At 39.2% G+C, this 14,810-nt stretch overlaps 1 protein-coding gene across 15 annotated transcripts in view; it reads right to left on the bottom strand.

Annotated features, from left to right (window-relative positions):
• The window catches only part of CDC14A (cell division cycle 14A), a 191,366-nt gene that overhangs the window by 113,318 nt on the left and 63,238 nt on the right, over positions 1-14,810 (bottom strand). For all 15 annotated transcript variants that reach the window (XM_045036293.1, XM_045036294.1, XM_045036280.1 and 12 more), the window contains one exon: positions 12,659-12,738. In XM_045036293.1, the coding sequence (XP_044892228.1) occupies positions 12,659-12,738 (80 nt within the window). Of the gene's footprint in view, positions 1-12,658; positions 12,739-14,810 lie in introns of those variants that run through there.

The following is a 14,810-nucleotide window of genomic DNA, read 5'->3' as shown; positions in this document are numbered from 1 at the left end:
CAAGCATCATTTTACTGAGTTTGTCAGCAATAATAATACTCCTTTGAATACTGTCTTCACTGGCTTCCTGGATTTTTCTTCTACATCTCCACACACTGCTACTACCCAATCTCCCTGGCAAAGCCATCCTTCTCCTCCAAATCCTTAAAAGTTAGAGCTTCTCAAGGTTCAATCCCAGACTCAAATTCTTCTCACTTCATGCCTTCTCCCTAGTCCAGGACAAGTTCCCATGTATCAGCATCACCTGGATGGTTCCTTAAACTCAGAATGCTGGATCCCACCAGAAATCCTGATCCAATGGGGGCAGAACCTGAAAATCTGCGTTTCTAACAGGTTTCCAGGAGGGTACTGATGAAGCTGGTAGAAAGGAGCACATTCTGAGAACTGCCCTACACAATCTAATCCATATAAACTGCCATCAAGCTACCAATGACCCTCAAATTTCTGTCTCTAGCACAAACTCCTTAAAACTGCAAAACAGGGGCACCTGAGATGGCTCAGTGGGTTGAGCATCCGACTCTTGATTTCGGCTCAGGTCATGATCTCAAGGTTCGTGGGAACCTCCCTCCCTCTGCCCCTCCCCCACTTGCTCTAACTCTCTCTCTGTGTCTCTCTAAATAAATAAATATATTTTTTTAACCACATACATGACCTTCTCATTTGGGTGTCTTAAGGCATCTCACATTCATTGTGAAAGAAGACCCTCTTGCAGCTGCCCCCCCAAAACAACAACGATAATCCAGTCCTCCAGCGCTATCCCGTAAAAGAGGCAGCTTCCACAACCCCTCACGCTAGAACTCAGACGTCCCTGCATCTCTCATTCCCCTTATCCTGTCCACCACAGTGTCCCATTACCTTCCCCTCTTAACTGCCTGCACTGACTTCTCTCTGATACCGCGCCCCCGCCACCTCTCAGGTGGACTCCCGCAACAGCTTTTCCACCCCCCACCTCTCCTTGCTAATCAGTCTTCTAGCAGCAACCAGAGTGATATCTGTTTTAAAGCACATCAGATCCAGTCACTCTTCGACTATAACCCTTCACTGACTTCCGCTGTTCTCACAGGAAAGTTCAAAATGCCAACGAATGTATCCTGGTGATATCTGGCCCTGCCTGCGTAGGCCTCCTCATTTTATGCCCCTCTACAATCTGCCCATCACACCTTGCCTGAGGTCCTCCGAGAGGGCTCTCTGATCTCACCACAGGACCTTTGCTCCTGCTGGTCACAGGTCACCTGCTGCCTTCTGCCTAAGTTACCCTACCTGTCCTTCAGATCCCAACTCAAAGATCAAAGTCTCCAGGGAAAAACCTCAACCCCACCCTGGCTAGAGCAGGTCCCCAACTTTTTTTTATTGTACTTAATCAACTATAGTTTGACATATCGTGGCATGCTTATTTGATTCTCTGCCTCTCTCTGTAACAGCCTCAAAGAAGACAGGATCTATGCATTTTTTACTTACCCTTCTCTCCCTAGTACCTAACATACTGCTTAGCACAAAATAGAGATATTGAATAAACATTTCAATTAAGTAAAGGAGCTTGTCAAGTGATATTAAACACACTTTTATTTTAACCCAGACACTTTAGAGAGACTATAAAGAGCTTTTACAACTTACATCACTACACTAATGTGATATAAAGTTTTAAACTCCCACAGTTTTTATCGCAACTACAGCTCCCAATTGTTTACGTAACTCCCAGTTTGCTTTTTCACTCATTTATCAATGTATTCATTCACTCATTCATTGACTCATTCATTCACATTTATTGAGCCAAATATTTACTGAGTTGAGTAAGAGGACATGTATTGTTTGTTACCTCTCCCACAAAGGACCACTGAAATCCACAGACTTCAACTGTGGGAAAAAGTATGCACACCCAATGCTGTCTGGGGACACCACAGCCCTTACCTTTATCTGTCACGATAGTTTTACCATGCATTGCATTAACTCCGTTAAATAGGTAAACACCATGCTGCTCTTCATTCAGAGAGAAGTTCATATCCCAACACCCAGGGTTTCTAATCACTCATCTCTGCTGAAGAAGAAATCCTACATTCCTCCCCAATATGGAAGACTAAGGTTACAGACAACAGTTGTTCAGACACATCCAAATGCAAATTTAACCCAACCTCATGCTAGACCATCTAAACTCCATCCATCACAACAACTCTCTTTGTAAGTGTGACATCCAGCATAGTAGCCAAATGAACCATGAAAGTATTATGAAATGATTATAAAAATCCACTAACTATGACCTTGGGAGTGGCTGGCAGTCAACAAATATTTGTTGAATGAAAAACTAAATGAATATTTGAATAGATGAAGCAACTGGAACTTTATTATATTTTTGCATTTATTTTCCAGAGAAGCAATAGAAGAAACATTAAATTTAAGAAAACTAGAACCACCATCCACAATGAGATAAAAAGAGAAAGTGCTGAATCCCACTATTTTCATAGAGCATAGGCTCCCACAAAGTGATTACTGAATATTCAAGAATTTTCAGAACCCAAATTAGCATTGGTGGCTGTATTTACACCACAGAAATCAACAAACCCTTTTTACTTACAGAGCCTGTTTACCAACATACCACTGCTTGTAGCCTAAGAATCTAGACATCACTGTGAAAGAAGCAACCTTATAAATGTTAATAATGAGGAGCCAAAACGGGAGATGAAAGAACATATTCACACAAAGCAATAAGAAGGCATTTCCGGTAATGAAGCTGTTGGAAATGAAGAAAGAATAAAGAACAGAGTCACAGGGTTTAAAATGTAGAGACTACAGGGGCACCTGGGTGGTTCTGCCGAAGTGTCTGACTTCAGCTCAGGTCATGATCTGGTGGTTCATGGGTATGAGTCCCATGTTGGGCTCTGTGCTGACAGCTCAGTGCCTAGAGCCTGTTTCGGATTCTGTGTCTCCCTCTCTCTCTGCCCGTCCCCCATTCACACTCTGTCTCTCTCTGTCTCAAAAATAAACAAACATTAAATAAATAAATAAATAAATAAATAAATAAATAAATAAATAAAATGTAGAAACTACACTAAAGAATACAAAAGAGCTGACAGAAGAAATATTGGGGATGGCTATGATCTACGTATGTTTTAATTCCATGATTCTCTGTGAGTTCTCTGGATAACAAATAGTTAGGAGGTATGCCAATATCTTCAGAGCAATGGGTTGGAAAGCATCTCAAAGATTCATCTAAGCACCTTCCAAGCACTGACCTAAATACAACTACACAACCGCACAAGAACATGAGCTTCTTTTTAAAAAAAAAATTTTTTTTAACGGTTATTTATTTTTGAGACAGAGAGAGACAGAGCATGAACGGGGGAGGGTCAGAGAGAGAGGGAGACACAGAATCTGAAACAGCCCCGGGCTCTGAGCTGTCAGCACAGAGCCCGACACGGGGCTCGAACTCACAGACTGTGAGATCATGACCCGAGCTGAAGTCGGACGCTCAACCGACTGAGCCACCCAGGCGCCCCAAGAACATGAGCTTCTTAAGGACCGGTAATGTGTCCTTTATGTCTGCATGCCCAGAGTATATCACAGTGTTGGGTCCATTAATGTTTTAGATGTCAAATGAATGAATAAACGATCACTACCAGGAAATCATTCATCTTATATCTGAACAACTCTAGTGGCTGGGAACAACTGACCCAACAAAACAAAAATTATATAAAACAATTTTGAATCATAAACTATGTACAATAATGAAAATTCAATCTAGGTCATTGCTGTCCAACGGAAATATGATGCTGTCCACAAAAGAGAACCAAAATTATAATTTTAATTTTGTTCAAAACCATATTTAAAAAAGTAAAAAGAAATAAGTGAAATCAATTAGTAACATATTTTCTTAATCAACATAATTATAAAGAAGACATTTTATATTTTTTATACCAAATCTTCAAAATCCAATATATATCTTTAACTTACAGTCTCAGTTTGGACTAAACAAATTTCAAGTGCTCAAAAGCACACAAAGCTGCTAGCTACCATACTGGACAGTTCAGCTCTAGACTATATTGTATGGATACCTGGGAACTAGACAATGCCCCCAAATATTCACATAATTATCCAAACTATACTTGACTTCCAGTCTCTGAACAAATCCGTGACACATATGTACTAGCTCCAGAGAAAAGAAAGAGCTGATTGCTTGTATCACCTAGGCTACAAGATGAAAAGGTATTTGATGAGAATTCGTAGGGAGAACAGAGCCATCTCCCACTCAAAGAGCAAAATCAAATGACTTCATGGGGCAGCAAAATCAAAAGCTGAACACAACCAGTACCTAACAAACACAGAACACAGAATCTCCTGCTTTTCAGATTTAATGTAAGGCCATACAGTAATCTCTCTGTTCATCTAAAGAAACGGATATGTAAAAATTCATTTCTAAATCATGGCTTAAAAGGTTACATAAAGTCAGCAGAACAGGATCTGTTTAGAACTAACAATAACAGGCACCAAAAAAACAGATCAAGCACTGTGCTCTGGGCCTTTTATCAACATGTGAGTGCCACCCATTTAACCACATTAATTCTGCTTCACAGATAAAAATAATGGTAAATTGTCTTTAATCCAGGTATCGAAAAGAGCTTCATCTACAAGACATTCAACAAAATAACTATGTTCATTAATGTAAATGATTGCAATCTTTTTCTAAACCACCTTTATCACTGACTCTTCAGTAGAAAGTCTGGTAACACCCATCTGGGACCGTAAAAATAAGAATAACAAGAAAAGTTATCTGAACCAATTTTCACATTGAAGCACTGCCATGTTCCAAAAACAGAACAGATGTAACTCACTTCCTTACATGTAGTTAGTGGGTCATAAAGACCCTGACAGTTGTTTCTGTTCTCAGATCCTATATAATGGTGCTTATTTACCACTATAACAAGAAAAATCTGATAAAGAGACTGCTTTTCATGGTAGTCCAAGTTACTCAACATGCCCTAGCTGTTGAGAATGGATTCAACAGTTTGTACTGGATAAGCCATCTACTTTTATCTATTTTCTTTTTTTTTTTTTTAATTTTTTTTCAACGTTTATTTATTTTGGGGACAGAGAGAGACAGAGCATGAACGGGGGAGGGGCAGAGAGAGAGGGAGACACAGAATCGGAAACAGGCTCCAGGCTCTGAGCCATCAGCCCAGAGCCTGACGCGGGGCTCGAACTCACGGACCGCGAGATTGTGACCTGGCTGAAGTCGGACGCTTAACCGACTGCGCCACCCAGGAGCCCCAATACTTTTATCTATTTTCAACACTCAGGAAACTGACACAACCTCAGTACTCAAAACTAATGCAGATCTTTCTCATCATACCAAGCATTAAAAACAAAGGTTTATTAAACATCCATGAGGGCAGAAATAACCCCAAAGATCACCACTGAGAAGCAAAGAGGTAGCCATCAGAAGGAAAAATTGAAAACGAAAATAAAATCTTTAAAAGGATAAAATAAATTGTTTCTATATTTTTGATACTCAAGAGAAAAACATGGTAAGGAAAACTTTCCCTTTGAAATACAAAGTTAATTGCTAAATACACTTTGACAAAAATCACAATATCATATTTAAGTTAACAAATATCTGGCTCAACGTTTCCTGTGAAGAGATAGATTTTATAATAACATCTAACATCTACCAGCACATGTTTACTCTGCTTTAGAAGAAAGAAGGCAGCCTTATGCCAAGTTCTAAGTGGTTGACCCCTTTGAGCCTTTGTTCAGAGACCTACAAGTTCTGGCATGCCCAGATGATCTAGAGTCATTGCTTCAGAGATTTCCCACTAAGACTCAGCCACATTAAGACACAGCTCAGCAACAGGGATATCACTAAGGGTCATCCCCAAAACACAACAAACCCCTCCCTTAATACAAACAGTACAGATTCATTTTAATGACAAATGTCATTAAAGGACTGCCTTTGGGAGGTTTGTGGGTCCTCTGGTAAGATAGGTTTTCTAGTCTCACACGTGCTGTAAGAGAAAAGTTGTATGTTCCTGTTCATAGTAGATAAAATGCTATCATTTGACAAGCCATCTATTTCCAAGACTCTCAGGAAACAACATAAAAACAGTTCCACAAATGACAGCATATTATTCTAATCCCAAGAGATCCACTTTGTTCCACACAGGTGTGGATCAGGAAATGTGTCCTAGAATGTTTCAGAACACTGGTGCTGCCAGATAGGAACAGAAACTGCAGGGAGTGGGAAGGGATTCAGGATGAAGTACTTTGGAAGAGCTGGCGTTAAACTAAGTCAAACAGATCTATTACTCAGAGCCATTCAGAATCTTTAAAATGAGAATGTGCTTTTCATTTTTTTATTTTAAGTTTATTTATTTTGAGAGAGAGAGTGAGCACATGAGCAGGGGAGGGCAGAGAGAAAGGGAGAAAGAGAATCCCAAGCAGGCTCCTCACCATCATCATGGAGGCCAAGGTGGGGCTCAAACTCACAAACTTCAAGATCATGGTCTGAGCAGAAACCAAGAGTCTTACATTCAACTGAGTGAGCCACCTAGGCACCCCAAGAATGTGCTTTTTAAACCTCCAAGACGGAGAGTTCTAAACTTATTTGACCTTTGACTCTTTTTATTATTTTTATTTTTATTTTGCCACAGCAGATCACATAGAGCCATGTTTCTCAAACTTGGCAGCATACTGGAATTATGTAGAAAGTTTCTGAAAATCCCAATACCCAAACCTAATACCCCAGACCAATTATGTCAACATTTCCAGGAGTAGAAGCAGGCACCAGTATTTTTAAAACCTCTCAGACTTTTTAAAACCAAGTATAAGAACCAACATAACTTTGGGAAATACTACCTATAGGTCTAGCCTCTTCCCCAAGCTAAAATAAAATAGCTACACAAAAATGCATTCCTGGGCCTATCCAGGAAGAGACTTGCAAAAAAAAAAACAACAAAAACAAAATAGAAAAACTAAACTAATAGTTGGAGATGGAACATTCAACATTCAACCAGCTTTATTCCATTGGGTATCAGCAGAGCACCCTTACCTCAGCCTCACCTCTGTACCTAGTCAATGTTTGTCATGTCATGCTTTCTGTATTTGTCTTCAAAACTGGGACTCTGGATGTTCTTTATTGTCTGTACTGTTTCACTCCCCACTTAATATTATACGTCATAGAAAACTTGACTTTAGCAGATTTATGAATCATCATCGATACTAAAAAAACTTACCAAACTGACACATATGGATCAATAAACAAAGAAGTAAGTGTAAAACAAATTTAAAAGCACAAAAGACATCAAAATGAAGAGTTGTGCAATTTCCATGTTTTGCAAGGCTTAGAGTTTTCACAAACACTGTTTTATGAACATCAGAGAATGCAGATTTGAAAACCACAGCCACTGACTGCCAAGAAAACAATCTGAGAACTGCACTCAGAGTTGGTGGTCTCGTGGGACCTTAGACAAGCACAATTAATATGAGTTTGTAGAACAATTGGTCAATAGTATAGACTATGAATCTGCTAGTACGCTGAAAGGAAAAGTACCTAAGAAGATTCACACCAGGCTTGCCAATTCAAACTCTGCTGACTCTGACCCTAGAACTGAAAGGCCCTTGTTCCCTGGAAGGCCAACTGCCAAGCCAACACTAAAGATGGATGGACTCAAAGAACTAAAGTAGGTGAAAAATACCCTCTTCCTCTAGTTTTCAGCCAACGTCACTCTTGACAAACACATTGGCTATCCTTAATACAAGCAAAAGTACATTTTTTGACACATTTACTTTACAATTAAATGGAACATCCTAATACTGACTTGCAAACAGTAACATCACAACAAACACTCCTTGAGTGTCACAACAGCCAGAAATTCAACTATCTCTAAAGTCTACTATAATCAACGTAATCAAGACTAAGCAATAAATGGGGATTCGGGTGAAGGTGGTCAAAGGTACAAACTTTCAGTTATAAAATAACTACTGAAGATGTAATGTACGACATGATGACTACAGTTAACACTGCTGTATGGTAGACTTGAAAGGTGCTAAGAGAATAGGTCCTAAAAGTTCTCCTCAAAAGGGGGAAAAACTTTTTTTTGTAACTCTTTGACATGATGGATGTTAACTAAATTTATTGTGATAATCATTGATGTCAATTACATCTCAATAAAACTGGGTGAAAAAAAAGAATAGGCAGTAAAGTTACCCAACTCTTTTTATTTTTATTTCCCTCATCTTTACAGAATGTTTACCTAAGGTAATATAAATCTATAATCTACAGTTTTTTAAGATAAATCCAAAAGAAAAACCTCAGTCAGACAGTCCTTTCAGTTATAGTAATGTGCCTGGTACTGCAAACATCATAATGTATAATATCCTGCCTAACCTACCATTATAAAAGACAAGCTAAGCCATGCAAATGAAATCACAGCACCTAAAATCAACACCTGGATTATTATTTTCGAGTTTTCATCCTAGCATGAAAAGGCAATCGTGGTGCCTACCTCTAATATCTCCTCCAATCCCCAGTTTCAGGTTTAAACCTCCTTCTTCAGTATTCCCATAGTACCTATCTCCTGAATTGAACAAAGCACAACAATTGTCTTACATACCTACACACTTACAAACTATGCACTGAGTTCCCCAGAACAAATACCTTGCTGTCCTTATCCTCCTAAGATCCATAAGACTATCACAGTGACTAGCACAGAAAAATCCATAAATAAATTAATCTATTCCCTGGCACACAAATAAGAGCCCAATCCCAGTCCTCAAGAGAAGAGTCAGCCATATTTGGTGAAGAGTCACCCATGCAAACAAATAAATACAAGACATTTGCTTTAATTATGTATGTAGCAAATTCAATACACAAAATGCAATACACAAAATATAATGGGGAATTACAGGCAAAGGACCTACCAAGCCTCTCTAGAAAAATGAGGAAAGGCTTCACAGAAGAGATTGCTTAGATACATTTTTATTAAATGAATAAATCTTGAAGAAGAGCATTATTTAAGTTCACAGTAGCCTTAAAACTTCTTTATTAGAAAGACATTAAAAGTATAGAGCACAAATGGAAACAGGAATTTGATGGAGGGGCACATAAAGATACCAGCCATACTTTGACAAGTCTTCAAACTGGTCTTCATTTTTTAAAAACTTTAAATAATAAAGCAATTGCACTTAAAAAGAAGTTCTTTCAAGGCTTCTTGTTTTTTAAATAAAAGTGTTAAGGCAGGAGTATTAAAAAAAAAAAAAAATCTAGGGTGGGGCACCTGGGTGGCTCAGTCGGTTAAGTGCCAGGCTCTTGATTTCGACTCAGGTCATGATCTCACAGTGGTGGGATCAATCCCCATGTCTGACTTTATGCTGAATGTGGAGCCTGTTTGGGATTCTCACTCCCTCTCCCCCTGCTACTCTCTCTTGCTTTAAAAAAAAAAAAAAGTCTAGGGGCCCCTGGCTGGTTCAGCAGGAAGAACATGCTACTCTTAAGAGCATGCTACTCAGGGTCATGAGTTCAAGCTCTATGTTGGGTGTAGAGATTGCTTAAATAAATAAAAACTTTAGAAAAAAAAAAGGTTTTTAAAAATCTAGACAATGAAGAGAAAATTATAATTTAGCAACAAATAGTGTAAGAAACCTAGTGGATGACAGAATCCAGATTACAAATAAAGGCCAAGGCAATGATGGCTGACCAGAACTGTAAGATGGTTGTTAACAATATTACATTAGCCTTAGTTGGCCTGAGGTAGAGACTAAAATCAACTCACATCTTATCTTGATTAGGAAAAAATTAAGTTTCTTCAGTCTAATTCCAGAAAACTATTCTGGAATAGTATTCTTTCAACTAAATTCTTTACTAAAATTTAAAAAAAAATAGGAGGGGAGTGGACACCTAGCTGATTAAGTTGGAAGAGAAAGCAACTCTTGATCTTGGGGTCATGAGGTCAAGCCCCATGTTGGGTATAGAGAGTACTTGAAAAAATAAGTAAATAACAATAATAATTTTAAAAATTAATGCTTTACTAAATCATAAATATACTACTTTGTGGTATTTTCTTTTTCAAATGTATAATTTATGAAGAGTTTGGAGTTAGAAATAAACACAGCTTAATGTAAACACAACTCTTGATGTCTTGGGTTATCAGAAAGATACAACTTAGAGTGCAGGGCGCCTGGATGGCTCAGTCGGTTGAGCATCTGACTCTTCGTTTCAGCTCAGGTCATGATCTCATGGTTCGTGTGCTCGAACCCCAACTTGGGCTCTGTGCTGACAGCAAGGAGTCTGATTGGAATTCTCTTCTCTCTCCCTCTGTCTATCCCTCCATCAACTTGTGTCCATGTGCTCGCTCTCTTTCTCTCTCCCTTCTCAAAATAAGTAAATAAATGTTAAAAAAATGAAAGCTCAGTTTAAATGAGTCTGATCCTTTCCCAAATCTCTGTCAGAATTAGTCTTGTCTTCTATTTTTGTACAACCTAACTATTTGACAGTTAATTATGTGCCTAGAGGTCTGCCTGCCCCAACTAGAAGCTGAGATCATTAGGAAGAAATACTTCCTATTCATATTTATATCCTTGTGGAAAATCCTTATTTCTTATTAATAATAGTAACAGTACTAATAACAAGGAGAAAAACAAAAGCCAGGCATAATCATAAATGAATTACTTCATTTAATCCCCAGGATAGCCCTAAAGCCATTTTACAGAAAAGGAAACTGAGGCTCAGAGAGAATAAATAACTTGCTCAAGGTGCTTGTACTTACCACATGTAGTAAAAAGCAGAACAAGCCTTTAAACCCAGTGTCTCGGCCTCCAAGACATATTCTTAACCACTTTGTTTAAAACTTAGTAGAATGATTAATATTATTATTATTACCACAATGGACTGAATGTTAGTGTCCCCCCAAAATGCACATGTTGAAATCCTAATCCCCAAGCTGATGGTATTAGAAGGTGGGACTTTTGGGAGGTGATTAGGTCATGAGGGTGAAGCCCTCATGAAGGGGATTAGTGCCATCATAAAGGGCACCCCAGAGATCGTTCTCACTCTCATTCTACCATGTGAGGATACAAGTTAGCAGTCTGCATCCCTCACCAGAACGTGATCACCCAGATCCCACCTCCAGAACTGAGAAATACCTTTCTATTGTTTACAAGCCACCAAGTCCATGGCACTTTGTTACACCAGCCCAAACTGACTGAAATAATTATCTTTTTCTAAAAGTTAGGATTGTATTTTACAAAGGACTTTCAAATTATAGAAGCCAGTAGAAGGGGAAGGCAAAAAACAAGCTTTGTCTCCATGTTAAAAAGCTCCTATACATAAACTGTCAGTTTTTATCTGTCCTTCAATCGCTAATTCGTTCATACTCTAGATTGCTGGAGGACATTTTCCTCTCACTACTCTCCTCTGACTTCACTGAGACAGTCAAGCGGATCAAGAAGATCAAGCACATTAGAGCAATATCTCCCCCATTCCTCCTCCCCACCTTGGCATCTACCCTGTGCCTAATTAAGGCCCTCTCCTGTGGCCTGAGAAACAGAGGTGGGAGCCCCTTGGATCTTAAGGGATTTAGTATTGATTTATTCATTCAAATATTTACTAAGAGCACTTTTAAGTGTTGGGCACCAGGACCTGCCCTCTGAGTTTACAGGACAGTAAGGAAGTCAGACAAAGAGGCATCCTCAATCTTTGCTATTCCTTCCGTTCATTGTAATTGGTAATATGAGATTAGTAACAACAATAAGAAATGCATATGCTTGTAGGTTTGGACATACAAATAAGCAAAAAGGTAAAACTGTTAAAATCATTCATAATTCTATCAGAAATGACTGTTGTAGGAGTGTGGCTGTATGTTCCCTTCCATTTTTTAAACAGGCTCAAGTTTACCTGAAATTTTTAGAAGACCATCAGCTGATGGGGCACCTGGGTGGCTCACCTGATTAAGCATCTGACTCTTGGTTTCAGCTCAGGTCATAATCTCACAGTTCTATGACTTTAAGCCCCACATCAGGCTCTGCACTGATCCTGTGGAACCCACTTGTGACTCCCTCTCCCTCTCTCTCTCTCTCTCTCTCTCTCTGTCTCTCTCTGCTCCTTCCCTGCTCACTCTCTCTCTCTCCCAAAATAAATAATAAACTTTAAAAAAATTTAAAGACCTTCAGCTGATACTTAAAAAAATATTTCCCAACACTGTAATGAGAGACAGCCTTCCTCAAGACATAGAAAGGGTTCAAGGAGAAAATTAATTCCTAAAAAGAAAAAAGCTAGGGGTGCCTGGGTGGCTCAATTAGTTGAGCGTCCAACTTTGCATCAGGTCATGATTTCATAGTTCATGGGTTTGAGCCACACGTCAGACTCTGTGCTGACAGCTCAAAGCCTGGAGCCTGTGCTGAGTTCTGTGTCTCCCTCTCTCTCTGCCCCTCCCCACTCGTTCTCTCTCTCTCAAAATAAGTTAACCCCAAAAAATATTTTTTAAAAAGCGATTTTATTCTTAGTTAGATGGGGAGGGGGGAACTCTACAAAAATAAAATAAAAACTAACATCTCTTTTATTCCATACAACATCATAGTCACAGTCTAAAGACAATTAAAAAACAGTAGTAATCCAACTCTACAGCGGCAGCTGCCTAGCCAAGTGCCATTAGCCCAAGTCTCACAAGAGTTATACCTGAAGGGAAGATAGGGGGGATTTGAGCCAGATAGCAGTGCTCTGTAGGCTTCTTCTGGTGTCTTCTTTAAGTAGATTACCTAAGACAGAGAAAGAGCAACATTTAGAACACCATCAAAGAATGATACGAAACTAATTTAACTACTCACCAAATTTGCATTTCCCCTTTTCCACTCTGACAAACTGTCAGTCATGGTGACTATTAATGCTGACCTTTAAAAGATAGCAACTGAGCTGCCAAAATTTCTTTTCCAGCTTGAAGCTGAGCTGCAGCCTTTGGCTGAGGAATGGATAGAGCTTAGAGACAGACGGCAGATCCATAAAGAGGCCATCCGGGGCTGTTTACAAGGCGCATTGAACAGGCACAATGGCAGTGCTTTCCCTTTGGGGAGCAGAACAATTCTACTTCCATTATTGGACTGTGCACTGTCAGCACAATAAAATAAAATCACAACGAAGCGGGTGAAAATGAATGCAGGTAATAGCATTAGAAAACACACTGGCTGGACTGTTGATATCCAAGATACTTAAATCCCTCTGGTCCAGCATGATAAACTAATCTTAAAGAAACAAAAATGAGCTCTTAAAACCAGTAAACAACTTAACCAACATATTGACTATATGATATGTGGCAGGCACTGTATCAGGTACTTCTGTTCTTGTAATAGAATTTACATTCTAATGAGACAAAGACAATAATTAACAAAAATAAATACCATCTGAGTTAAGTGCTCAAAAGGAAATAAACAAGGTTCTGGAAAGAGAATAGAAAGGGGCTGCTTGAGAGGGGTGCCCGGGAGACATATAGGGTAAGATATGCAGGGGGAAACCCAGGGGAGAGCAGGGGAGAGGAAGAACAGCTTGCCAGGCAGTAGGAATCACAAGGGCCACCATCCTTGCAAGGGAAAGAGTGTGGTGGGTTGGACAAGGGATCCCCAGCGTGGCTAGAACATGGGAAGGAGAAGCAACTAGTGGCCAAATAGTGAAGAGCAATACAAACCATTGGCAGACTTTGATTTTATTCTAAGTATAATGTAATATTCTAACTTGGGGCTGAGGGCATCAGTGCTTTTCCTCTATAGTTGGAATCAAATTTTATTCCTAAAAATCCTCTCCACCTAGAATTAATGGCATTATTTGAACACCCTGTACATTTCAACAAGAGGGGCAGAGTCTCAGTTCCTAAAAAGTAGGACTTTCCTCTTTACTTGAAAATTTTCTTTGAGTTTTGAGCTACCCCATTAGCAATATATTATGTGTATTTACTTATTAATAATTTCAGGACTAGAAAATACCTCAATTCTGTCTTCTCTAAAGAAAGGAAACTGGGGTGCCTGGACGGTTCAGTCAGTTGAGTATCCAACTCTTGATTTCAGCTCAGATCATGATCTCAGCATCATGGGATCGAGCCCCGCATCAGACTCCACACTGAGCATGGAGCCTGCTTAAGATTCTCTCTTTCTCTCCCTCTGCCTCTCTTCCCCACTCTCACTCTCTCTCTCAAAGTAAAAAATAAAAAATAAACAGAAAACTAAAATAAAAACATAAAAGATACTTCTAGCTTTAAAAAGAAAGCTCCATATTCATTTGGCAAGTAAACCTGGAGGTCTGATAAGGCACAAACCACCAAAGCAAATTGAACATGAAACAAAAAACAGCACAGAAAATGAAACCACTGTAAAAGAACGATCTAGATGTGAGTCACTGATTCTACAAATGGAGAATCAGAACTCTAGTTGCAGCTCAAATAATCATAAAAATCCATTTAAACCAAACATAGCTTTAAAGACCAATATTAAAACAGGATTTTGTTGTGCCCTAATGGGCAGGTTATACCCTATAAATAGAGTTGGTTATAATGCACTGATTTCTCAAGCCTGAAGATGCAGCAGTACCGCAAAGTTGACTACTGCTGCTAAAAGGGAAAGCTGCGGTAAAAGGCTTCTGTGTTTGGATTACATAATTAAAGCTTATACAACAACCTTTGAAAAGCAAAAATACATTTCCCTCCTCAGGAGCAATTACATTAATTCCCTTTCATTTTGAGGCACCCATTCTGCAGGAGAGAGGTGACAGCCCACATGAAATACTTCTTTAGACTGGATACCCCACAGGGTACTCATCTTACCTGCATGACTTAGCACACATGACC

Source organism: Felis catus, chromosome C1, assembly GCF_018350175.1.
Source record: "Felis catus isolate Fca126 chromosome C1, F.catus_Fca126_mat1.0, whole genome shotgun sequence".
NCBI classification, from domain to species: domain Eukaryota; kingdom Metazoa; phylum Chordata; class Mammalia; order Carnivora; family Felidae; genus Felis; species Felis catus.
This window is presented reverse-complemented; position numbering and strand designations above follow the sequence as displayed.